General features: G+C 39.8%; 1 protein-coding gene across 11 annotated transcripts in view; it reads left to right on the top strand.

The window, feature by feature from the left end:
• The window catches only part of ATP11C (ATPase phospholipid transporting 11C), a 152,519-nt gene that overhangs the window by 105,610 nt on the left and 23,289 nt on the right, over positions 1 to 23,620 (top strand). For all 11 annotated transcript variants that reach the window (XM_032474505.1, XM_032474504.1, XM_032474503.1 and 8 more), the window contains 10 exons: positions 31 to 102; positions 1,994 to 2,067; positions 3,818 to 3,921; positions 4,365 to 4,546; positions 5,736 to 5,999; positions 9,062 to 9,236; positions 13,298 to 13,400; positions 14,870 to 15,015; positions 18,035 to 18,094; positions 23,252 to 23,379. In XM_032474505.1, the coding sequence (XP_032330396.1) occupies positions 31 to 102; positions 1,994 to 2,067; positions 3,818 to 3,921; positions 4,365 to 4,546; positions 5,736 to 5,999; positions 9,062 to 9,236; positions 13,298 to 13,400; positions 14,870 to 15,015; positions 18,035 to 18,094; positions 23,252 to 23,379 (1,308 nt within the window). The remainder of the gene's footprint in view (positions 1 to 30; positions 103 to 1,993; positions 2,068 to 3,817; positions 3,922 to 4,364; positions 4,547 to 5,735; positions 6,000 to 9,061; positions 9,237 to 13,297; positions 13,401 to 14,869; positions 15,016 to 18,034; positions 18,095 to 23,251; positions 23,380 to 23,620) is intronic.

Below are 23,620 nucleotides of genomic sequence, written 5' to 3'. Positions count from 1 at the left end.
ACAAAGGTCTTGTTTTATTGTTTTTGACAGGTATGGGTTCACGTTTGTAGGAATTCGGAATGGCTATATGAGAGTAGAGAACCAAAGAAAAGAAATAGAAGAGTAAGTAGCACTGTATGTTTCATGTTTGTCACTTCTTAACCTCACAGTCAACCTTAGATGGATTTAGGAAGGGCAGCAGAGGAAACTGTTTGCATCTGTAAGTGTAAGGCTCTGCTCTCCCAGATTGGAGTTTTATGTAAATTTTATGTAGTTGCAGTAGGAGAGGACATGGTTCATAGAGTGGCAGAAACTAGCATTTGCGGTGGAAACGATTCCAGTGTTGTTCACATATGGGTCCAGGAGCCTGAATGAGAGTCTGCCTGGACTTTCTTTCAGAGTTTTAGATGCCCTTTCAGGTCTCCAGTGCACGCTGCGAGAAAAGTCAGTGAACACGCGTGAAACCTCCTGCTGTCCAGAACCCAGCCAGTCATTCTGGGATGACAAGCACTGCCAGTCACGGCAGCTTTTGTGTCAGAAGCTTTGCTTTCTCTAGGTGCTCAGGTGTGAGCCTCAGGGCAAGTACTCTGTGCAGCAGTCCCTCCATTTCCTTTTTCTTCTTATTTTGGGGGAGCTATAGCAACCCAAAAAAACAGAGCCACCTTGGCTTAATAATGGATTTTAGACTCTCTAATTAATTTGAATTCCTTCATCTGAACTTGAAGTGTAGGCATCTTATCTGACTTCCATTCTGACCCCTAGCATGTCATGAGACCCATCTCAGAAACCTGTAACACATGTAGATTGCTTAGGAGATAGGCCCTTTGGGGAAGGAATATTCAAAAGCTAGAGGAAGGATCTCTGGCCTGATTGCCAGGAGCCCAGGGTCATTATCAGAGTCCAGATTCCGGCCAGTTCCCCCACCTGGCCAACAGCGAATGAGATACTACATGTATATGTCTTATATAGACACATCCCAAAACCAGTGATCTGCTCACTCCCGTCAAAGACAAGCTTTGTGGTGAATATTTTTAGGTCAAGTGCTTGTATCCAAGTTATTTATTTTCAAGAAAATATTTCCTCACTTTTTTTTCCTAGTAACTCTTATTTTTCCTCTTCTGCATCCTTTCATCTGATTAATACCTCAGCTATTCACACACAAATCTGATCATGTCATTCCACTATTCATACCCTTCAGTGGATTCCTGTTCCCTTAGGATAAAATCCCAAACCTCTGAAATGGCCCACAGTGTTCTCAGATTCCAGCCCCTGCTTACCTCTCTTGCTACCCCCCTATCAACTAGATTTCAAGCCTTACATGAACTACTGTAAGCCCTCCCGCGTGCCATGTGCCCTCATGTTGCTGTGCTTTGCACGTGCTCTTTACGCTCAGAATGCCGTGATTCCCTTTCTTAGTGGCATCACTCTTGCAAAACACAGCTCAGGTACAACCTCTTCCAGGAAGCCTTCCTTCAGATGTCTTCCTTCTGTGCTCCCATGTCTCCCCTGTGTGTTCCTTTGTTACAGTATTTGGAAGACTAGGAGGTTGTCACCCCATTACCCTCTGCCTCCCTTATCACAAGATGAACCTCTTAAGGAAAGGGCCTTGGGCAGACTCATGTCTATTCTCCAGCACCTATCACTATGCCTGGCACATAGTAGGTACTCCAGAGATGACTGAAATAATTGGCAGGGTGGGACTATTTCTAGATCCCCTCCAGACATGGCCTGGCAGGACAGCTCTTTGTCCCTCATTCCTACATGGTCATTATAATGAGAGGATATAGATGCGCCTCAACCAACACCAGTAGCCCCAACAGCATGCAAAAAAGTGCAAGAAAACTCCAAGGACACAACGGAAAGCACCTGTTGTTCACACAGCCAGCAGCCCTTACCGAAGAGGAGAGCCCTGTTAATTTAAGCTGTTTAAATATCTTAAGATGTTTCTGCTGTGTTTTATTTCTTCCCATTGTGGTCTAGGTATTTTACTTTTCTCATTTTTCTTCTCTGAAAGATACGAACTTCTTCACACCTTAAACTTTGATTCTGTGCGCCGTCGTATGAGTGTAATTGTGAAGACACAATCAGGTATGCATTTTAAAAACTTGACTTTTTTTCCGTTTGTAGATTTGTATGTTGATCAACTATTTCAAGAAAGGGAAACATTTCATGTAGTAGTGTGTGATTACCAAAGTCATGCAAAGCTTTTGTGTATGCCTTAATGTATTTATATAAGCACGCACCAAATTGTCAGCGGCAGAACCCCTGGTATGACAATATTTGCATTTTCTTGGAAAGTGAGCTCTACTCTTCACTCCTGGATATCCAAACAGGGACTGAAGGAATGACTTTCACAGTTCAGGCCACTGACCAATTGCCAACAACGTCCGCATGCAGCAGCCCAATACCACTGGATGGTCTGAGATTACTAGCAGTGGAATCTCTGAGTGTATAGCGTTGCCGGTTATCCCTCCCTGACCTTCCTAATCCCCCACTGCTTTACACTCTCTGGAAGCAGGTGAGCTGAGATGACTAAGGGCCAGGCTGCTGGGAGCAGGTATCTGATTTTACTCCAGTACTCTGGGCCCTTCATTTCATACAGTAGAGAAGCTTGCCCTTTGCACGGGAATCAGTACCATCATTTGAGGATCCCCCCATGTCCTTGGCAGGAGCCATGATGGTTGGAATGCCTTCTGCTCAGATTTGGCAAGACCCACATGGTAGCAGTCCTGCTTCATTTGTGGGCTCTCAGATTCCTGTGTGTGTCTGTCTGTATGTCTCCAGGTGGTTTTTCAAAATATCCTTGATTTATTTCCTAGTAATTTACTTTTTGGTATTAAATCTGTTGAAAATGTCTTAATATGAGAATGGGAAGATAAAGACAGACCCTTGAGGGTATATATCTTAATATGAGAATGGGGAGATAAAGACAGACCCTTGAGGGTATATATCTAACTTTATTCAGACGTTGTGGTATGACTGCAGATTCACAATATTAATTTCATTACATGTGAATGTGGAATTTATTTTAAGACTTTAAAACATACTGTAGATACGTGAGAGAAATTGGAAAAAAAAAAACCTAGCATGTGGAATACTTGTTGTTCTTGCCTGTACACATGCACTGAAGTGTTCTGCCAGTGGTGGGATGTCTGAGGCAGTGGTCTACCAAGGGCCTCGAGCTACCCTTTTTTAACTTTTCGAGCTCAGTGCTGTATAGGGATGGAGTGTCTTTCTTTTTCTTTTCTTTTTTTTTTAATTTTATACTTTTTTTTTTTTTTTTTTTTGAGGTGGAAGTGTTTGGAGTATCTTTCTTAATGCTCAACTCTGTCTCCTTTCCGGGGTGCGTGGACTTGTGTAAAGCTGTACTTGTACTAGCATTCTACACAGCTGTTCTCAAGTTGCCAATGAAAACCATCAAGCCATTGTCTTAAAAAGCTAATGTGTATAGTCTGAAAGTGATTTTATTTTGTGTGACCTTGAGTTTGGTCCTTGTCATCTGGAGATGCCACTTGTGCACTTTAGACCATTAACAGCATCCTTAGAAGAGGGTTCAGGTGCAGCTCCTTGACACAAGCAGTCTTCTGTGATTCACTGGAAGGAAGTATATTTTAACAGAGGTGTGCACTGTAAACTCTGGGAAATCAGTCTTGTCTGTATTGTTCCTAAGAGGTGGTGAATATTGTCCTGTCAGAGTAAATGTCAAGATGTCTCATTCCACTTGGTTTCAGGATACACAGCAGCTGGGTGGGAGAGGCCACTTCAATAGTTACCTGTTATTAAAATCCCAATACCAGTCTTAAAATTCTAAGTCAAATACTCTGGTTCTTTATTTTAGGAGACATACTTCTCTTTTGTAAAGGAGCTGACTCAGCAGTTTTCCCCAGGGTGCAAAATCATGAAATTGAGTTAACTAAAGCCCACGTGGAACGTAATGCAATGGTGAGCCTAAACCCCTCCCCGCAATAGAGAGAAAGAGAAATAATAGAGATGACTGCGTTTATGGAGTGCTAGTTAAAGGACTGCTCAAGTGAATTTCAGCTTATTTTTATGGTCTCTTTCTGTATTGAAGGATTTTGTAATATTATTTTCCTTATTTTAATGTAAAACACTCTGGCACAAGTTTCTGTTCACAATTTGTAGCCTTTGAAGACTTTTCAAGAATCTTTCTTTTATGTTCTGCTCTTTTTTTTTTAACCCCAAGAGCTGTTATTTTATTCTGAACCTAATTGAATGCTAACCTAATGCAATCTGTTCTTTTTTTTTTTTTTTAACTAAAAATGTGTCAGAATTTCTCTTTTGTACGGTGAAGCAAGAGTATTTAAAGAGTGTGTTTGTTTTTATTTATTATTTGGATAACTAGAGATTTCCTACTTTGCTTCTAGGATGGGTATCGGACACTTTGTGTAGCCTTCAAAGAAATTGCACCAGATGATTATGAAAGAATTAACAGACAGCTCATAGAGGCAAAATTGGCCTTACAAGACAGAGAAGAAAAACTGGAAAAGGTTTTTGATGATGTTGAGACAAACATGAATTTAATTGGAGCCACTGCAGTGGAAGACAAGTAACTAGAAAATTATATTTTTCTTATTTTAATGACCAGGCATTTGGGGTGGTAACTGTCTGTCCAGATTGACCATTTATTCTCAAGTTTTGAAATCTTTGATTCAGCTTTGTCTAAATACCAGATTTTGAACTGTTTGTGGGAATAATTTTCAAATTAAATATTTGTGACTTAGAAGAATGAATCTGTCATCTCTAAAGTCTTTTGAGTACTTAACTATGCTATTGCTTCATTTATGCAGATATTTATGAAATAGTCTTACTATGTGTAGGGAGCTTTTGCTAGAGGCATTATTTGAGTTGATGACTGGTAGAATGGGTATGATTTTTGACAGACAAGAGCAGAAGGGAGATTTAAGGTAGAGCGAACAACACGAGAGCTCATTCTAACCTGGCTTAACGGACAAGAGCATGTTTTTGCAGACTTCAAAATACTTCGCTCTAACTATACAGGCTGAGCTCTGCCAGGCATGATTGCAGGTCTCCAGCATTTATCTGCTTGAGAAAATAAGTTTTAGATTCTATTTTAGGAATTTTCTAGAAATTGTGAGTGCAAATTGTGAGGCTTAACCCAAACATGAAGTTATAAGCATATATTCAGCCACATTGTAAGGTATTGAAATTCTAACAGACTTCCTTTAGTCTGATTTCATTGTTATTCTCTGGCCAAAAGGAACGCAAAGAAAGTATTCTTCTATCCTTGCCTTTCAGAATTATGTTTAAATTCTCTTTCAGAAAAGTTGACTTTCCTATACTTCAAGCTCCTCCCTCAGTATCTCATCTCATTAGAATGTGTGTAGCCCTTTCTGTTTTGAACCATGTTAAGTATTTGTATGGTAAGATAGAAAACAATGAAATATGCTAAAGTGGCAATGAATAAGAACATTTGGTGAGTTTCTGAACATTTTAGCTAAGGACAATGATTCTTAATTCTGCCATTGAAGACCAATTACCCCAGGAGATGTCATGAACTTTCCAAACCTCATTGTTTGAAATGTACTTTAATAAGTAAAAAGTGTGCCAGAGATAACACTCTCAGAAAGAGTAGAGGATATATAAGAAAACCAACTGATAACGTATCAGGTCTCCAGAATTGCTATGAATTATAAAAATTTTCTCTGTAACAAGCCTTCTTGCAGATTCTGTGTGGGGAATTTTCAAGGATAACAAGGTTTCCTTTGTGCTTTCAGGCTACAGGATCAGGCCGCTGAGACCATTGAAGCTCTGCACGCAGCAGGCCTGAAAGTCTGGGTGCTTACTGGGGACAAGATGGAGACGGCCAAGTCCACCTGCTATGCCTGCCGCCTTTTCCAGACCAGCACCGAGCTCTTGGAACTGACCACCAAAACCATCGAAGAAAGTGAAAGGAAAGAGGATCGATTACATGAATTGTTGACTGAATATCGTAAGAAGTTGCTGCGTGAATTTCCTAAAAGTACTAGAAGCCTTAAAAAGTAAGAAAGTGCATCAGTTTGTTATATTTAGACATTGGTACAGATGTAAATCATAGCTGCGTATGCGGAAGGCTCTATTTTCTACAATTTATCATTCTTTGCAGGTGCTTTATGCTTGTAAGTTAGAACCTTCCCTGAGGACTTGGCTAATGGCCCATTTGAGATTATTTGGCACTTTCCACTTCTCCTTTAATTTAAAAGAAAACCCTGCACTTCTCAAGATTTAGAAAAGTGGTTCATTTTCTAAATGTTTAGTTAGGGCCTAGGTATTTAGCACTGATGTTGTGGCCTGGTCTATGTTAAGGAAAAACAATTCCTTTTCATGGTCTCTTAAATGAATGTAATAAAATGAGCATAAGCAGTCTGCACGCTTGTTGAGGTCCTGGAGCCATTTTCCGTGTGGATTTTCGTGCCCCAGTACTCCAAAGAGGCCGAACACTTGACGGTGTGGACACTCAACTGCTTTCAGCAAGTCGCTTAGGAAGAACTTGTGGGATCTAAGGTTCTCAAGGAAAGCCACAGATCCGTAATAATTCCATGCCTAGAGATACAGTTTCCTATACTCAACATTGACCAATTATTAGAATTTACCTTGACCGCAAGCAAATTGATTTTCTCTTCTAGAATGCCACAGCATGTACCTGCACTAAATCAAAAGACACCCCCACCCAGGCAATATTATTTAACATTTCTTAAGCACACTCTTTGTTCCAGGAACAACATTAAGCATTTTAAATTATTCTCATTTAATTTTTATGACAACCCAGTAAGGCAATCTTATTTTCTTCATTTTACGGATAGGGAAACTAAGGCTCAGGGGCACAACATGACTTACTCTAGACAACGCAGCCAATAAGGGGTGGAGCAAGTCTATCCAATGCCAGAGCCCATGCTTGTAGCAACTATGCTGTATCTGTATCCTCATCTCTAGTGTTTAAACAAGCTTTAAAAATGAATACCTCAGATTCATGAGGCTACGGGCAATTTTAAAACAGTTGTTGTTCTTCTGTTACTTGGACATCAGTGAGAGTAAACAGGTTTTTATTAATTGCCTATGATAAATCTTCTTTCCTTTAGCCAAACGGTACTTTAAAAGGCAGTCCAGATTACGTGTGTTTTACTTGTGCATTTATCTTACTCTGTTGGGCTACCATAACAAAATACCATAGCCTGGGTGGCTTAAACCATAGAAACTTATTTCTCACATTTCTGGAGGCCAAAAGTCTGGGATCAGCATGCCAGCATGGCCAAGTTCCAGTGCGGTCCCCCTTCCTGGCTTGCAGAAAGCTGCCCTCTTCCTGTATCCTTACATGGCAGAGAGAGGACGCTCTCGTGTCTCTTCCTCTTCTTATAAGGATATTAATCCTATCATAAGGGCCCCACCCTCCCAATCTCATCTAAATTTGATTATCTCCCAAAGGCCTCATTTCCAAATACCATCACATTGGGGGTTAGGGCTTCAACATGGGACTTTTAAGGGGACACATTACCGTCCATAGCACCATTCAGCAGCTCTGGGGCACTTTTGTAAAAGCCAGGGCTTATGGAAAGCTGAACTCACCATCTCAGAACATTCCCTCTTCCTGGTTCTTCTGTTTGGAATTGAGTACAGTCTCTCCCCAAGTTAAACAGGCGTCAGACACAGAATCACTTTTGCCAGCTTCTGCTCCTTTGTCCCTTCCACTTCAAATCGGCCACCAAGCCTTATCCATGTTCCCAGTCTTACCACTGGTGCCCCCACCAGATTCCTTGTAACTCATAACCAAAGCACTTAAGCCAAGTACTGCCCATATCAAAGCCCTGCTCGGAAACCGTTAGTGGGTCTCAAGTGACCTTTTCAACTTACTTTCCTAGTGCACCACACATACGTTCTCTCTCCTCGCCTCTTTCTGTCCTGTCTTTCAAGTTCCATGTCAGATATCACAAAGAACCCACTGTCCTTTCCTGATTTGTATTTACTGTCCCAGTCACTGGATATTAACTACATTTAATTTCTTGTTTGGTGGGATATATTCACTCATGTGGGCTTTTGCCACCCCAAGGAGGTTTTCTGTTCTCCAAGGAAAGAATGGTTAATAATTCTTTCCATCCTTCGATATGGCCTTCTTAAGAGTTGATGTTTACAAATACTGCTTGCTTGATTAGTGAGCCACTGTTTTCTTCACATTGCCAGCTCTGTGAGTAGGGAAGCAAAGGAGAGTGTATGATTGATCACTTTTTTCCTTAATTGAAAAAAAATGAAATGTTAATTTGTAGAATTTTCTCAGTTGTATGTTTTCCCCCATATGTTTTTCTTCAATACTTGGCACCTGTTAGATTTTTCTTTCCTGGCAACTAAGCCCTCTTAGTCGTGGCTATGCATGAGAATTACCTGCGGAGCTTTTTAAAACAAGCCCTGTCCAAGATACTCTGATTTAATTTATCTTCAAATATAGACTTCAGACATGGGCTTTTCTGCCCAGATGACTCTAATGGGAAGGCTATGGTGGAAGAACCACTAATCTCGCATAAAATGATACTTATTTAAGGAACATATATCATTATTATATGGTATTCTTTAATGAACACCATGTCTTTTAGGTAGTCCATCATATTTGAGAAGCCAGATCTGTTGGTAGGTTTTGTCACTCAGGCAGAGAATTAGGGGAAAGCCTTCTGTGATTTGTATACCCCAAAGCCATTTTGTCTTCTCCTTGCGTTGTTAAGGAATTTTCAGAGTGGCTGATGATTTGTCTTCATATCAGAGTTGGACCGATTAAACTGTAATCTCCAAAATTTACTTAAGTTTCCTATATGGAGACCAGCTACTAAATGTCCATTGTTTTTGTATTTAGAACTTGGTGCCATCTATATGGGCCGCTTGAGTCTCAGAGATGTGATAGAAAGTCTCTGTTGTGCCATTATTACAGACAATTGCTTCTTTAGAATTTACAGGTCCAGGAACCAGGTTGATGATGACCCTTACACAGGACACTCCTCTGTGGTTTAAAAAAAAAAAAAACAAGATTCCTAAATAGCAACATATAATAGATTCCAATATGGCATTGTTTTTTCTTTTTCAGAGCATGGACAGAACATCAGGAATACGGATTAATCATCGATGGCTCCACATTGTCACTCATATTAAATTCTAGTCAAGACTCTAGTTCTAACAATTACAAAAGCATTTTCGTACAGATTTGTATGAAGTGCACTGCAGTGCTCTGCTGTCGGATGGCACCGTTACAGAAAGCCCAGGTAACTGATGTTAGTTCGTGTTCCATTCTGGGTACTTCTATACACATATGTGCAAATGTTTACTTTACTTTAAATCTGTTTCTTCAGAGAGCCTTTAGTACCTTATTTCATCTTCCCTGGCTGCTTCTTACTCTGTGTGGTCAAACCAGGAGTCTTCCCATCAGTTTGAGCTAGTCCTCTTCTTTACCTTGTCTTCCCAAGCTGGCTGTCCAGTTCCTCACTTTCCAAACTTCTCTACTGAGTGCTTGGTGCCGGCTGCCGGCGTTCCACTGCTCCTGGCTCCTCTATTACATTAGCCCCACGCACTCTTTCTTCCCGTGTTACTCTGTTGGATCTTCTGGAGGAGAGCAGAGACCCCCTTGCTGAATCTGTCCTGCAGTCTTTCATTTCCCCTCATTTCTCCACTGCACTTGACACTGTCACTTACGTCCTCCGTTAAACTCTCTGCTCTTGGTTTCTGGCATGGTCCACAGTCCTTTTTTTCAAACTTCTTGGCAACCTAGTGTCTTTTTATTTTGCTTCATCTCTGTCTTCTCTGTGATTATCAGTTTTTCCTGGGACTGTGTCTTCCCTCTGCTTTTCACTTACAGGCTGTCTTTCTGGATAAGCACATCCATGACTCCCACTGATGATAATGTCTCTCCTCCTGACTTGCCTGTTTTGTTAACTCATATTTCTAGCTGCCTGCTAGACAGCTTCATACGGACTCCCCACTGTCACATTTAATTCGGTATTCAAGACAGATACTATAATTTTCTCCTTCAGGCCAGTTTGTGTTATCCCTTGTCTTCATTATTCCTGTTACCAGTGACATTTTTCCTTTGCTTCCTAAGTCTCCAAACTACCTTTGACCCTTTTCTCGCTCACCCCATATATTGTCACCAAGTCCTGTTGGCCCTACCTTTTGTCATAGCTCTCATTTGGTGCCATCTTGTTAAACCTTTTATCTCCAGCCTATTCCAAGCAAGCACTTATGACTTCACACAGAGACATTTGATTTAATCTCACCAGTGCTTCCTCCTTCCCCCTTCAGTCTGTTTCCCCAGGCTCCCAAATTAATCTTCTTAAAACCGTACTTCTCTCATCGTGTATTCTTGCTCAAAAACTTTTCAGTAGTTTCCTATCCCTTGGGATGAAGGGCAGATGACTCAGTGTGACACTCGGGGCCACCCCGATGACCTTTTTCATGCAACTCTACAGACTTTGTGTCCACCGTCATTCATGCCCAGTGTGAATCCTCTACTCCTGCTGGTTGTTCCCTCTCCATGTCCCTTCCACGTGCCATGCTCACGCCAACTTCCAAAGCTTTCCTCTTAACATTTCCTCATCTGGAATTCCTCTGAATTCCTCCTGGCCTACCAAAAATTTTGCTCCTAATAAAACCCAGCTCAAGGGCCACCTCCCATATGCTGTCTCTTGCAGTTCGTCTGGCTCATCCTGATCTGCTTCACTCGGTCTAAGGAACCTTGGAGTCTCAGTTGCAGACTTTTTCGTTTGTGTATACGCTGGATCCTTGTATATGTGTTAGTGTCTTGCTTCTTCCCATTCCCCAGCTGCTTGCTCTAGCCCCGCGGATGGCGCTGTATTTTCTGCTTCTCCTTCACACACGCCCTCTCCCTCCCTCTCACTTGCCTGCGCGCACACAGCCCATCCTAATTTAGGGCATTGTCTCTGTTTGCCTTCTTCTCGCTTTTAATTTCCACTGCAGTCAGGTGCCCTTCCTTTTTTTTCTTCAGCCTTTAGAGCCTTTTTTTTTCTCCCCATACATTCATTGTCTGTTGCTTGGGTTGCTCACCTGGATTCTGACTGCTCCGCTGCCCAGGCAGGTATCTGAATTCCTGACGCCATGCTGCTTCTCCCACCCAGAATATTGGAGACCCTGTGGTTCAGTGTTTTTTTCCTCTAACTGTAGTCACTTCTTGCAGGATATCACCTACTCACCTGTCATATCCATATAGGTGATTTTCAAGTCACTTCTCCAGTCCACATCTTTGGAGTTCTACTTTACTTCTCCAGTTGTTTTCTGAACATACTTTCTTGGGTGTGTCATTATCACCTCAACTCAGCAATCTGTAGAGCACAGCCGCCATTTTCATTGTCTTTTTTTACACCTGTTACTGAGCTTGCTGTACTTCCAGGTCTTTAGATTCAAAACCTTCAAATCTGTGTTGACATCCCCATGCTTTACCCTTCCATGTGATCTCAGTCACCAAATCTGTTCATTTCCAGTACATTGTCTTTTCCATCTATTTCTTTCTTTCCATTGCCTTCCAGGTACAGGACTTGAACAGCTCATTTAACTCCACCTAACTTTCTCTCTGACATCATAGGCCTTCTTACGTGGAAGACTTAGATGACAGTGTTATATATATTCCCTTGCATAGATGGCATGTATTGTTAATCTGATTGTCTGATATTATTGTATCCATTCCCCATAATATGCTTCTTAAGGTGTATGACCAAGCCTTATATCTTCTTTGGATATTTGCACATTGTATTGGGTGTAGTTACACTTGGTCAATAAATAGTTTTTGGTAAATTGATTTCTTTTTCATGAAGCTGTCTACAGGGTGAAGAGACATTCTAAATCCAGATGACCGGGGGGCTCAGTAAAAAGCTCCATGTTTATCTATCTAAATCTTTCACAATTTTATGGTGCATGACCATATATCCTTTTATCTTTCCACAAGAATGAGCTTTCATCTTTTTAATGTATATTTTCATGCAGAAGCTGTCACCCTTGATAATTTTATTGCCTTCCCTAGGCCTTTCCTGACTGCTTTTGTCTTCCTGGAGGTGTAAATCACACCTGCACACAGTACAACGGTGCAACTGGTTTCGTAGCCTATCAAAACAGTGTTGTAGCCCATCAAGAACAAATTTAGTTTGGGTTCTTTGATTTTTGTCTTTGACTCACTTACAAATTATTTCTGACACTTTTATAAAGTTTTTAAAAAGAACCAAGTTGAGGTGAGGGATTCGGGGAAAGCTAGCATTTCATAGTAACATCATTATTGTGTTAAATGGATTGGACGTGGGGTTTTTTGTATTTCATACAACTAAAACCTTACTGAATTTTCTTTAAAGAAAAGACTGCGGGGTGGCTTTGCCTTGTATAAATTATTTTTAATCACTTTAGTTATGTGAAAATGGACTTTATTTATGTTACCTGGTGACAGCCATTGTGAGCACAAAATTTTGCAAGGCATTATTTAACTACTGAATTATATAAGCTTTCTAAAAGCTGCTAGATTCCATGGGGTTTTGAGGGTTGACACATAAAGCAGTCATTATCTAAAACATAGGGTGGGAGGACAGCTGCTTGCCCAATACAGTTGCCACAAGTAACTCTGCCAGATTTATTTTATTCGGTACCTACCATGAACACAGCATCAAGCTGCATTGTGCCGTCGACACATGTTTAAGGGACACTCGGGAAAATACAGGCTTTATATACATATCTTAGGCATCTTTCCGCAAATCTCATCACCTTTAAGATTCCTCGTTTTCAAATGCGGCTACCTATACAAGATGTCAAATCATATTGGTCATTGAGAGATTTAGTGCAGTTTAGTTGGCAGCTAGATGGGAATAAGGGTTGAGGCGCACTCGGGAGGTGGGAATGCCAGCAGGTAGAGAGGGAGAGGTAACCAAAAACACTGTTCTCACACTGCCCACTTTTGTACCCATAGGCCCATTCATGTTACCCCAAATTGGCTTTCTAGTCTCCACTTTGACACATTCAACACCTGATCTGAAAGGACACTTGAAGCAATGACTAAAGAGGGAAAAGTATTGACCTCTGATATAGGTAGGAGGTGTGGTTTTTGACAGTTCATACATGCACAGAACCAGAAACAAGTGGGTGCTGGTGTTACCTTATGAAAAGCTATGTTCTTCCATCTCTGAGAATTCAAGACTGTTGTACATATATGCACAAACTATCTTTCTGTTTGCAAGGCCTTCATTTACAAGTGTGAATGAGGCAAATACCCCCAATGTAGTACAATCTCACATTCTGCTTTGACCTTTTCTATACCTCTTTTGTATTTAATGTTTAGATTGTGAGAATGGTGAAGAATTTAAAAGGCAGCCCAATAACACTGTCGATAGGTGATGGTGCCAATGATGTTAGTATGATCTTGGAATCCCATGTGGGAATAGGTAAGAAACATCTAATGAGATGGCAGCTGTAAGGTATCAGTATTGCTTTTAGGTAGAGTGGTCTTATTATTCTAGAGAGATTGTTTTGGGTGCTCATCTTGAATTTAAATTTGGGAATGATCACTGTTAATCAAATGAAGTTCTTCATCTGATCATGGAATATGTCCACACCAAAGTCCTACCCTTCGTGGAATGTAGCAATACAAAGTTGGAGGATATTTTTTATATTAGCCAAGTAAAATGAATTTCCTAAACCTACTGACAGTGCAATTGATCATTTAGCTCTCAACTTTGACAGCATGCATGAAATTTTATTGATTTTTTTTTTTTTTTTTTTTTTTTTGCCCTTGGCCAGATCGTCTGCTTATGTTGATGCACTATATCTTCTGAGATTCTTAACAGTTTGGGACTAAGAAATGATAACTGGTTGGCTGATTTTCTCATGGCAATATTTGTGCGTGGTTTGGGCTGTACTGGTGAATTTATATATTGGCATGCAACAACAGCTTTTCTACAGTCTGCACCATTTTCCCCCTGTTAGGATGCTGGGATACAGCAGTCCTGACACCCCCAGCAAGTGTTTTTTTGTTTTGTTTTGTTTTTGGAGGGGGAAAAATATTGGAATTAGTATCTTGGGGATTATTGTATTGGATATATGTTTGGATTCCCAAATTCTTTCCATTTGGAAGTAACTATTTAGTGTGGAACTCATGTTCTACTCATTGTTTATTGAGTATGGAAATGACGTAAAGCTGCTTGAGCTTATGTAATACTTGGTCTCCTGCTCAGCCTTGCAGAACATTTGGTCTTGTCTATAACATCCATAGTGATGCACATTTGGTCCACACCAAAAGAGCTTTGAGATTTGGTCCTGTCCAGAGCCATTTGGCATGGACCAAATATGCTCGTGGACATTTTGGACAGGACCAAATTTCAGGGACCTTTTGGTGTGGACCAACTGCCTTATGGACATTTTGGACAGACCAAGTGTATTCATTCTGAATACACTTATGCAGTCAGTATAAGGACCTTACCATCTCATCGTAACTCTTCAGTTTTGAGCTTAGACCACAAACCCCAGGTCTCTGAGTTGCTTTAATACAGTGCCTAATCTGGTGCCATGCCTAATTAAGCACTTACTAAATACATTCAAAAAATTTTTCAGATGTAATTTTTTTCTTCAGGATAATTTTTAACTTGGAATGATTAAAATAATGATTCTGTTTAATTATTTTATATTGTGTCATAAGTAGGTAATTGCCAATTAAACATAATTTTACTTTTTATTGGTAAGTCTCTCACTGTCACTGTTAAAATCACTTTTTTCTTTAAAAAAAATAAAGCTAAACTAATCAGTTGAACTAAGCTAATCAATTGAACATGTAAGCAAGTTAAAAATAGGAAAGTGACAAATCAGAGGGTTGCTTATTCTATAAAATACTCACCCTATAGAGATTTTCTATTTTTAGGTATTAAAGGCAAAGAAGGCCGCCAAGCAGCCAGGAATAGCGATTATTCTGTTCCAAAGTTTAAACATTTAAAGAAACTGCTGTTGGCTCACGGACATCTATATTATGTGAGAATAGCACACCTTGTACAGTATTTCTTCTATAAGGTATGTGATAAAATATTTGTGATTTAACTTATGATTCTTTAACCCAGCACTGGCTCAGCTTGGTTTAGTTTTTTTTTTTCCTTTTTTCATGTTTCTTTGACAGTCTTATTGCTGAAATTTGTGGTCAGCGACAGAGGTGGTATATTAAATGAATCCGGAACCAGAAATTCCTTTTAATGCAAGAGATTTGAGATGAAATTTTTAAGTCAACCTTCTTGAAGTATAGTTTAAATACAATATATGTACCCATGAAATGTTTACAGTTCAATTTTGACAGACATATACATCCATGAAACCATAGGCACAATATTGTACAGCAGATCTCTAGAACTTACTTGTCTTACATAACTAAAGCTTTATACGCATTGAGTAGCAACTCCCCATTCCTCCCTCCCCATAGCCCTAACCCTTTTTGCAGTCTTCTTTATTTTCCGGTACCACGTGATGTTCTAGGCTCATCTTGTAGTCTTCTTTCCCCAGTCCTGGATTCAGACTTTTCTCCAAGGATCACTGCTTCCTTCTATTTGCAAATGGTATTTAGAAATCAAGATCTGGGTACTAGTAGTGCTCATTGCTACTGAGCTGAAGTTCTTGGGCCAGAATGAGTGGTATCAGTATGAACTCAGTATTTAAACTCAAGTTTATACTGATACCTTTGATTACAGCCAGTGCCACAAGGTTCATTCTAACCTTTTCCTTATTTGTAACTCCTTTCTTCAGTGGTGAGAAACCTGGTTCTCATCCTCATTATGTTTTCTTAATTTGCTGAACCCTAGTGTACATCTCAAATAGTTTCAGAATTGCTAACTCATACTCCTGTGAGAACTAACTTGAGTAATATATTTGTGTGCACTTCTTTTTGTCTTTAGCCTTAGAAGTATATAGTCAAAATATTGTTTCCAAAGTTACTTTTTTCCTTTTCCACCATTCAGCGTGGTTATGTTACTTATTTGTAATATAGTTAGGGTCTGTCGGGCCTTGGGCTCAATAACTTAACAGCCACTGGGGTTGGATGGTTATTCTCTCTTACCTCCCCCTAGCAGGAGAGCCCGTGATGATTTGCCGTGCTGATCTGCCTAGCAATCTGATCCTATTCCAGAAGCTTGGTTTGCCTCTAAGATTTTGGCCTGCAATTCAAGCAACTGCCACCAGATGGAAGGAATGTTTTTTGTTAAGAAAAACAAAACAAGCATTAAAATGGCTGTTTATCCTGGGTCATTAATTTACATACCCCTGTTCCCAGGTTAGGGGAGTATGTAGGGCGATGCGCTCTGTCTTCATTAGGATCTGTGTGTGCATTGTCATGTAGTTACTGACATAGCAGTATCCCTTGTTTAGTGCTGTTTTTTGTCCCAAGATAATTTCTAATACTTTTGACCCTCTTTGGCTGAGCTAAGATGCCCTCCTTCCTCTTATCTTGCCATTGCATCTTCAAGTTGTTATTGGCCAGCCCTGGAGTACTTCAGTGACAGCTCTTCCTGCCTTCTATTTCTCCATTTAGTCCTCCTTTCATAATTCAGCCAGGTTAATGTTTAGAAAATGCCACTTTTCAGCTTGTCTCCAGAAACTTCACTCTCCATTGTCTAAGAATTACTCTGGCTTTTAGTGCACTCCACAGTCGGACTTTGTCTTACCTTATATGTTTAAAATACATCTGACCTCGCTTTGCTTCCTGTTCATCTTTCTTACCTAGTTCGAAGTCTAGATTCTTTATTCATGCAGTCAGCAAATAGTTTGAATGTGTTACCATGTGCCAAGCGTTGTTTTAGGCCCTGAGGATTCATGATGGGATAAAACAGGCAGAGTTCCTTTTCTCATGGGACTTACATTCTAGTGGGAAAGGCAGACTTCCCCTTCCCACAAAGCACCCCCATAACACACACCGAGCACTGCCTCCTCCAACCTCAGAACGCTTTATGTATGTAAAGTATGACTCTGGAAATGCTGCTGACAGTATTTTGCATTCTGCCAGAACTGATACATACAGATGAGTGTCGCCTTGCCAGATGATGACCTTGGGAGCACTAACACTCAAAATACACGTAGCAGTTTTCCTTAGAAACATCCTCCAGATCCTGTAGTGTATTCGCCCAGATAGCCTCAGCTGTGGCAGACGCTCATACTTTAAGGATCCATTGGATTTTTAAAACAGTCTCAAGTCCACCAGCCTGGTGAATTAACTAAGTGAGAATGTGTGACAGAAGGAAGGAGACTGGTTTTTTGACATGGCTTAAAAATGGGCTATTGAAGGTGCCCCGAAAGAAAAATCCAAAGACATCATAAACAAGTGAGAGCAACGCTCGAATACAGTCACAGCCGACCCTAAAGGATGACACTCAATTGAAAATATCAGTTCTAGTAGTTTTGCCTGAAGACATTAATTTCAGTAATTATCATCTCACCTAGTGGCTTTTACTGCCTTATGAATTCTCAGCTTTTATTTTTTTAATCTGCTTGTTTTTAGTATTCTCCCAATTAAATGATAAATCCCTTAGGAGTAAGAAATTTTGTTTTGCTTTGTGTTTTATATCACCCACAGTGTCATCTTTACATACAGTAGGTGATCAAAAATAATTAGCTGGTACTTGTTACTGTCAGTGTACACTACAATAATTTCTTTACTATTTATTGGCATTGATTGACTTTAAAATTTACACTTACAGCTTTATGTCAGTCTACTTTGTGATGATTTTGCAAATTCACTTAGCATTTACAGTGCAGTACCATTAGGTGTTCATATTGTATGAGCTCATTGCTTCCCTAGAAGAATTAGCAAGAGGTTCTTATAAAGTAAGTGAGATCCTCTTCTGCTTTGGAAAGGCAAAAATGGTATTAATGTGAATGTAATCATTTGTTTTGACTAGTTTTCTTACAACTCTGGAGTAGAAGTTTAATGCATTACGATATTAGAAGAACTTAGGACTGCCTGTGGACTATTTGGAGTACAATTTCCTGTTTTAGTTTAGAAAGTTGATAAAGTGAAAACAGTAATAACCCTTTTCTTTATTTTTTTTTCTAGAACCTTTGTTTCATTTTGCCACAGTTTTTGTACCAGTTCTTCTGTGGATTCTCACAACAGGTTTGTTTCCCTTGTTATTTGTTATAATGTAGCCTATTTGCTATTAATAACTTACCTTTTATGTGTTGGATTGTAGAGATTAGAGAGGTATGCCCATAGTAAAAGGGTTTTTTTCCCTTGGTTTGACGATTGATCTTCTTGGCCTGATTTTGAAACTAGCAGATCTTCATATCTTTGCTTTGGTCTTTTTGTTATTTTCTTTTTGAAAGTTATTTGGTACATCCTGTTGCAATTGAGATCCTTTAAAATTTTTTTTTCTTTTTATCAGTGTATACAATGTTTTCCAATAATCCTAAAACATTATAGTTTATTATTTCATTAAATAAAATCTCATACTTTTGTACAGTGTCAGGTTGATTTTCTAGAAAAACACTGATGTTTAAGCTGGCCAAGAAGCTGGGACTCCTGGAGAAAGCCTTAGATTACTTAAGCGATTCTACACTTTTTGCCCTCGATTGTTTTCAGAGCATTTATCACATAAAGAATATGGTGTATGTTAACTTGATACGTAAGTGGTGGGATGGGCAGGCATGTTTGTAGGTTTGTTTTAACAACTGAAATGAATTTTGCATTGATGCTAGTGGAAGTAGAGCTAAATAAAGGTGCTGTAATGCTCAATGACTCAAAAATTTCGTAGTTAATGTATGAGCAATTCAGTGATTTTTGCCAAGCTGAGTTGCTCGTGACATCATCACAGGTATTAGAGACTGAGTTTCTGAATTTCAAGGCATGCTCCATTCCTCGTGACAGGAAGTGATTTTTTTTCTAATCTCTTGGCAGTGTTTTTAATAGAGTGTATTCTTCTCAATGGGAAGTGACTGCTATCTTTCTATTGAACTTGCCTCTTGTCTCTTAACATCAGTGCGATGTCATCAGCCCCATGATGCCAGTTAAGCAGATCACTTTATGAATTAATCATCAACCAGCTGTAGGAAGTGCCTTCAGCTTTCTTATATCCAAAATAGCAGTATTAGTAACAGAGTTTTATAAATTCTGATAAATCGACTTTTCTTGAGTATTCGGATTACTATTGATCAAAATGCTTGTAATTCCTCACTTCCTTGAATGATAGATGCGAATATTAAAAAGACATTTTCAAATTTTGTAGCACAATGATAAAGGGAAGTTGGCTTGAGCTGGTTAAAACATTGTTTTTCTTTTGAAAGGAATCTGTTGCTTTTAAAACATGTTTACCAAGCACAAGTTGTATGAAGGCAGAAAGGACTTACTCCTTGTAAAACCCTGGGCTATTGGGGTCTGCTTAGGTTTCCGTAGGAGTTGGTGTTTGCCTTCCTCATTTGCTCAACTGGTACGTTCATTTATTTAACAAATACTTCTTGAGTGCCTCCTGTGTGCTAGGCTCAGCGTGGGGGATGGAACAGTGATCAACGCGTGCAGTACAGTGAGCGACAGAGGGAGAGACAGACATCAATCAGATAAATGTGTTATGTTGGGGGCTGATAAATGCTCTGAAGGGGGAAAAAATAGCATCATAAATGGAGAGTGTGACTAGGGAAGACAGCTGCTATTTAGACAGGATGATCTGGAAAGTTCTCTCTGGTGAGGTGACATTCGGGCAGACATCTTAGAGGAAAAGTGTATCAGGTAAAAGGAAGGTCTGTCTGAGGTCATGATGTGTTGTACATATCTTTATTTTTTTACTTTGGCCATGTGCTGGTGCTGAATGTAAAGACCTTTGTTGCAAATATCTGGAATATATACAGGTAATCAACCTTTTTCAGATCAGGTCTACATCACGTATTCTCTGGACCTTGGAGAGGGAGCGTTGGAGAATATAGAGATTGGACCAGGATTCAGAGTCTTTAAGCAAAAAGCAACTCTGTCTTTAACAAAGCTAGCAGAGTACTGGTCTTTTTCCTTCATGAAAAGATAGCATTTATAACAGGTTTAACAAGAAATAGTATTGTCAACTAAACCTGTTGTTTATTTTCAGGACTTTTCTTGTCTCCTCTAATTACGCACATAAGAATTACAATTGTCTTCTCACGTACCCTCAGAGTACCATAGTGGAACAAAAGTAGATTGATGCTTCTTTTGTTTGAATGAAATTCAAGACTAAATTACACACCAGTCAATCTGAGTTTTGTTTTTGTGTATTTGTTTGTTTGTTCAATTTTCTCATTAGCGAAAATGGGTATTTTCCAGTGAAAATGTAGCATTGTGTGCCAACAGACTAGTCCTCTCCCTTGAGAATTAAAAGGACTGTAACACCTTTTAGGGGGTACTTTTAATTCAGTAACATATTTTGCTAAACTGAAATCTTGTGTGTTTAGGAGAAAAGCACCTCCGTTTTCTGCTTAGAGCCGTGTTTTTAACTCATTGCGAAAGTTGCTCGCGTTCTCTCTTGCTTTGTCTCTTCTGCAGGCCGGAGTTGTGGTCACCTCCTCTGGGCTCTCCCAGCTCCTTGTTAGCTCGCCACTCTGCCTCCCCCTCTAGAACTCCTTGGCAGACAGGGTACAAATCTTTTCTGTCCCCGGGATCAGTCACTTAGTAAACACTCAGTAAATGTTTCTGAAGTCAACTAATGAGTGAACTAATTAATGCCTCTATTCAGGTTGTTCCCAGCCTTTCTGAGTCAACCCCTACGATGGTAGTGATTGTATGTTTAGTAGCCAGTGATTGAAAAATGCATAATTGCGTTAATTTGTGTCACATTTAAATGCATTTGATTAATCAAAAACCATTTTATATGTGTGAAAAATGCATATGAATATGGGGTGTTATTTATTCAGGTCACAGGTGATGGTTTTATGACAGCATTTAGCACTGCACAGAAAACTGCTGAACTCAATAAGTATTTTCATCAAAATGAGGTTCATTTAAAAAAAAACCTTAATTTTTTTTCAATAAAGGAATATTGAGAATGTCAGATCAGTCCTTTATAGATGTGTTATAGCTTCTAATCTCTACTCATTCATTCATCCAGTATTTATTGAATGCTTTCTGTATGCCAAGTTGTGTTCTAGGAGTTCAAGGTTGTCAAAGACAGGAACACACTTACAGTTGATCAAATTAGGTTTATTACTTGATGCAACAAGAAAGAGCACCATGAGGAACAGTGGGGCCTCTCAAGGAAAAAGATGTTAGAGAAGTCTTATAAGGTTTGGGCTTGAGTTAGGTGATGCGAAGAAGGGTTTAAGGAGTAGGGCCTTGCTGGCTATTGTTAGCCAATAGGGGTAATGTTATGCCCGGGCATTTTAGTAAATCTTACCCAGGAAGCCAACGTGTCATTAGACGAGAAGCAGTAAGTGGTCACCCAGATTAGCCAGAACATGGATGTTGCTCATTATTGTGATTTGGACAATATTTATATTCTGTCTGTCTTCAAACGTGATTATGGAATGTTTGTGTTTTTGTCCTGATCCATTATGGTCAAAGAGTGGCCTTGTTTAGTGCTGCTGTTCTTTGAGATTGTTTGTGTTTGACAGAACACCGCTGCCCCGCTGGGATTGCCAGGCCAGCTCCTGGATGTCAGGGGCTGCTCTGCTTTCTCTCAAGCTGCAGCTATCAATAAAATAAATAAAGATCCCTGCCTGTGTAGAGCGTAAATTCTAGTGTGACGAGAGAGACAGTAAACATAATAAATTGATAATGTAAGTTAGAAGGTGATTAGTGCTATGGGGGGAGGGATGTGTTCAAGAGAGAGGGAGAGGCTAGTTCAGTCAAGACGGGTCTCACTGAGAAGGTGACAGACAGGTAAGAGAAGCCAGATTGAGTGGGACTTTATAACCACGCCATTGTAGGAACTTCTTTGCTTTCAGAGATAAAGGAATCCACTGGAGAGTTTGAACAAAACAATGATTTGATTTGACTGATTTTCTAGTAGCCATTTCCTGGGGCCATTGTGTTGAGAATAGACTGCAGGTCAAGGGGAGAAGAAGCTGGGATACCAGTTAAAGGCCTGCAGGGTAGTCACAGTGGAGGTACTGAGAAGTGATGTGCTTCTGAATATATTTGAAAGTAGAGCCAATAAATGCTTCTTAACTGGTTGGATGTGGGTTGTGAAAAAGAGAAGAGTCAAAGATGAAACCAAAATTTTGGTTCTGATTGATCAGAAAGATTTAGTTGTCCTTTCCTGAGATGGGCAAGACGTCAGGAGGAGCAAGTTTGAGGTGAGGGCGGGTCAGAAATTCAGTTCTGGATATAGTTTGAAATATGCTGGAGACCCAAGAGGAGGTACCAAGCAGGCAGTTGGATATATGCAAACAGCTCTGGGCTGGAGATAGGTATTTGGGAATTTTCAGTGAATGGGTTGTATGAAAACCAGGGGACTGAATGAGATCACCTAGAGAGTGAATATAAAGTGAGCTCCAAACACCGAGCGTGAAAATACTCCAACAGGGGGCTCAAGGAGAGTGGGAGACAGAAGGAATGACTAGTGAGGTAGGAAGAGAAACTCATGTCACAATGTTTTGAGGACCTAAGTGATACCAGGCACCAAGGTAGATACTGGGGTTGCATACATCGTGAGGCCGCTCACTGAGGTAGGAAACATAGGAGAAAGCAGATTTGAAGGGAAAGTTGATGAGTCTGGTTTTGAACATTTTGAGTTGCAGGTTGTCCTATGGGACGACAAGCAGGAAGTTGGAAACTTTGGTCAGACGGAGCCTAGGAAATTCAGGACCGGAGAGTCATGACCATGTACATATATTTAGCTTTGTTTTTGTGAATACATTTATTTAATCCTTAGTAAATGGCCACATTCAATATCATAAATATAGTCTGGAGAAGGTGATAGTGATATTTAAAACCATGTAAAATGTTAAGCATGAAGAACTGATACAGGCTGGCCACTGCCTATGTTTAGTTTCCCTGACGGTTTCTTGTATTATGCTTAATTGGTCTTTATTCACTGAAAATCTTTTGAAAAGTTATTAGTTAATAACTATTAGAGCATGTGAACATTCTGAGTAGGATCCTATTTTAAAAGGGAAGGTGTATTAATATGATGCATTACAAATGTTAGGGGTTTTCTTTATAGTCACCAGAGTGATGTTACTTACAAAACTTCCTCTGCTAGCCCAAAAAGTATGAAACTGTCTTGTTTTAGCTTGTGATTTTTCTAAACTCTTAAATATCCTCTTGCAGTTGACTGTTACAGTACATGTGTTTCTCTTCTGTATTTTGTCATTACAGCCACTGTATGATGCCGCTTACCTTACAATGTACAATATCTGCTTCACATCCTTGCCCATCCTGGCCTACAGTCTACTGGAACAGCACATCAACATTGACACGCTGACCGCAGATCCCCGACTATATATGTAAGTTAAAACCCCCTTAGGCTTTGAAAGTTGTGAGTTTCATTTCATCTGCAGGTAGGAAGGACACAGAACTGGCCTCCTGGTTTGATAACATGGTTTAGTTCTGAATTTTTAGCTACTTAAACCAGACCATCCAATTGAAAAATGACATGTTTCCTAGATGTAGGTCCTATACTTGAATGGGTGTGAACTATTTAGTTCAAAATCAGTAGTAATTCCTAAAACTTGAGCCTGCATTGTC

The sequence above is a fragment of the Camelus ferus genome, chromosome X (assembly GCF_009834535.1).
Source record: "Camelus ferus isolate YT-003-E chromosome X, BCGSAC_Cfer_1.0, whole genome shotgun sequence".
Lineage (NCBI taxonomy): Eukaryota > Metazoa > Chordata > Mammalia > Artiodactyla > Camelidae > Camelus > Camelus ferus.
The sequence above is the reverse complement of the archived record's forward strand: the minus strand, read 5'-3'. Positions and strand labels throughout refer to the sequence as shown.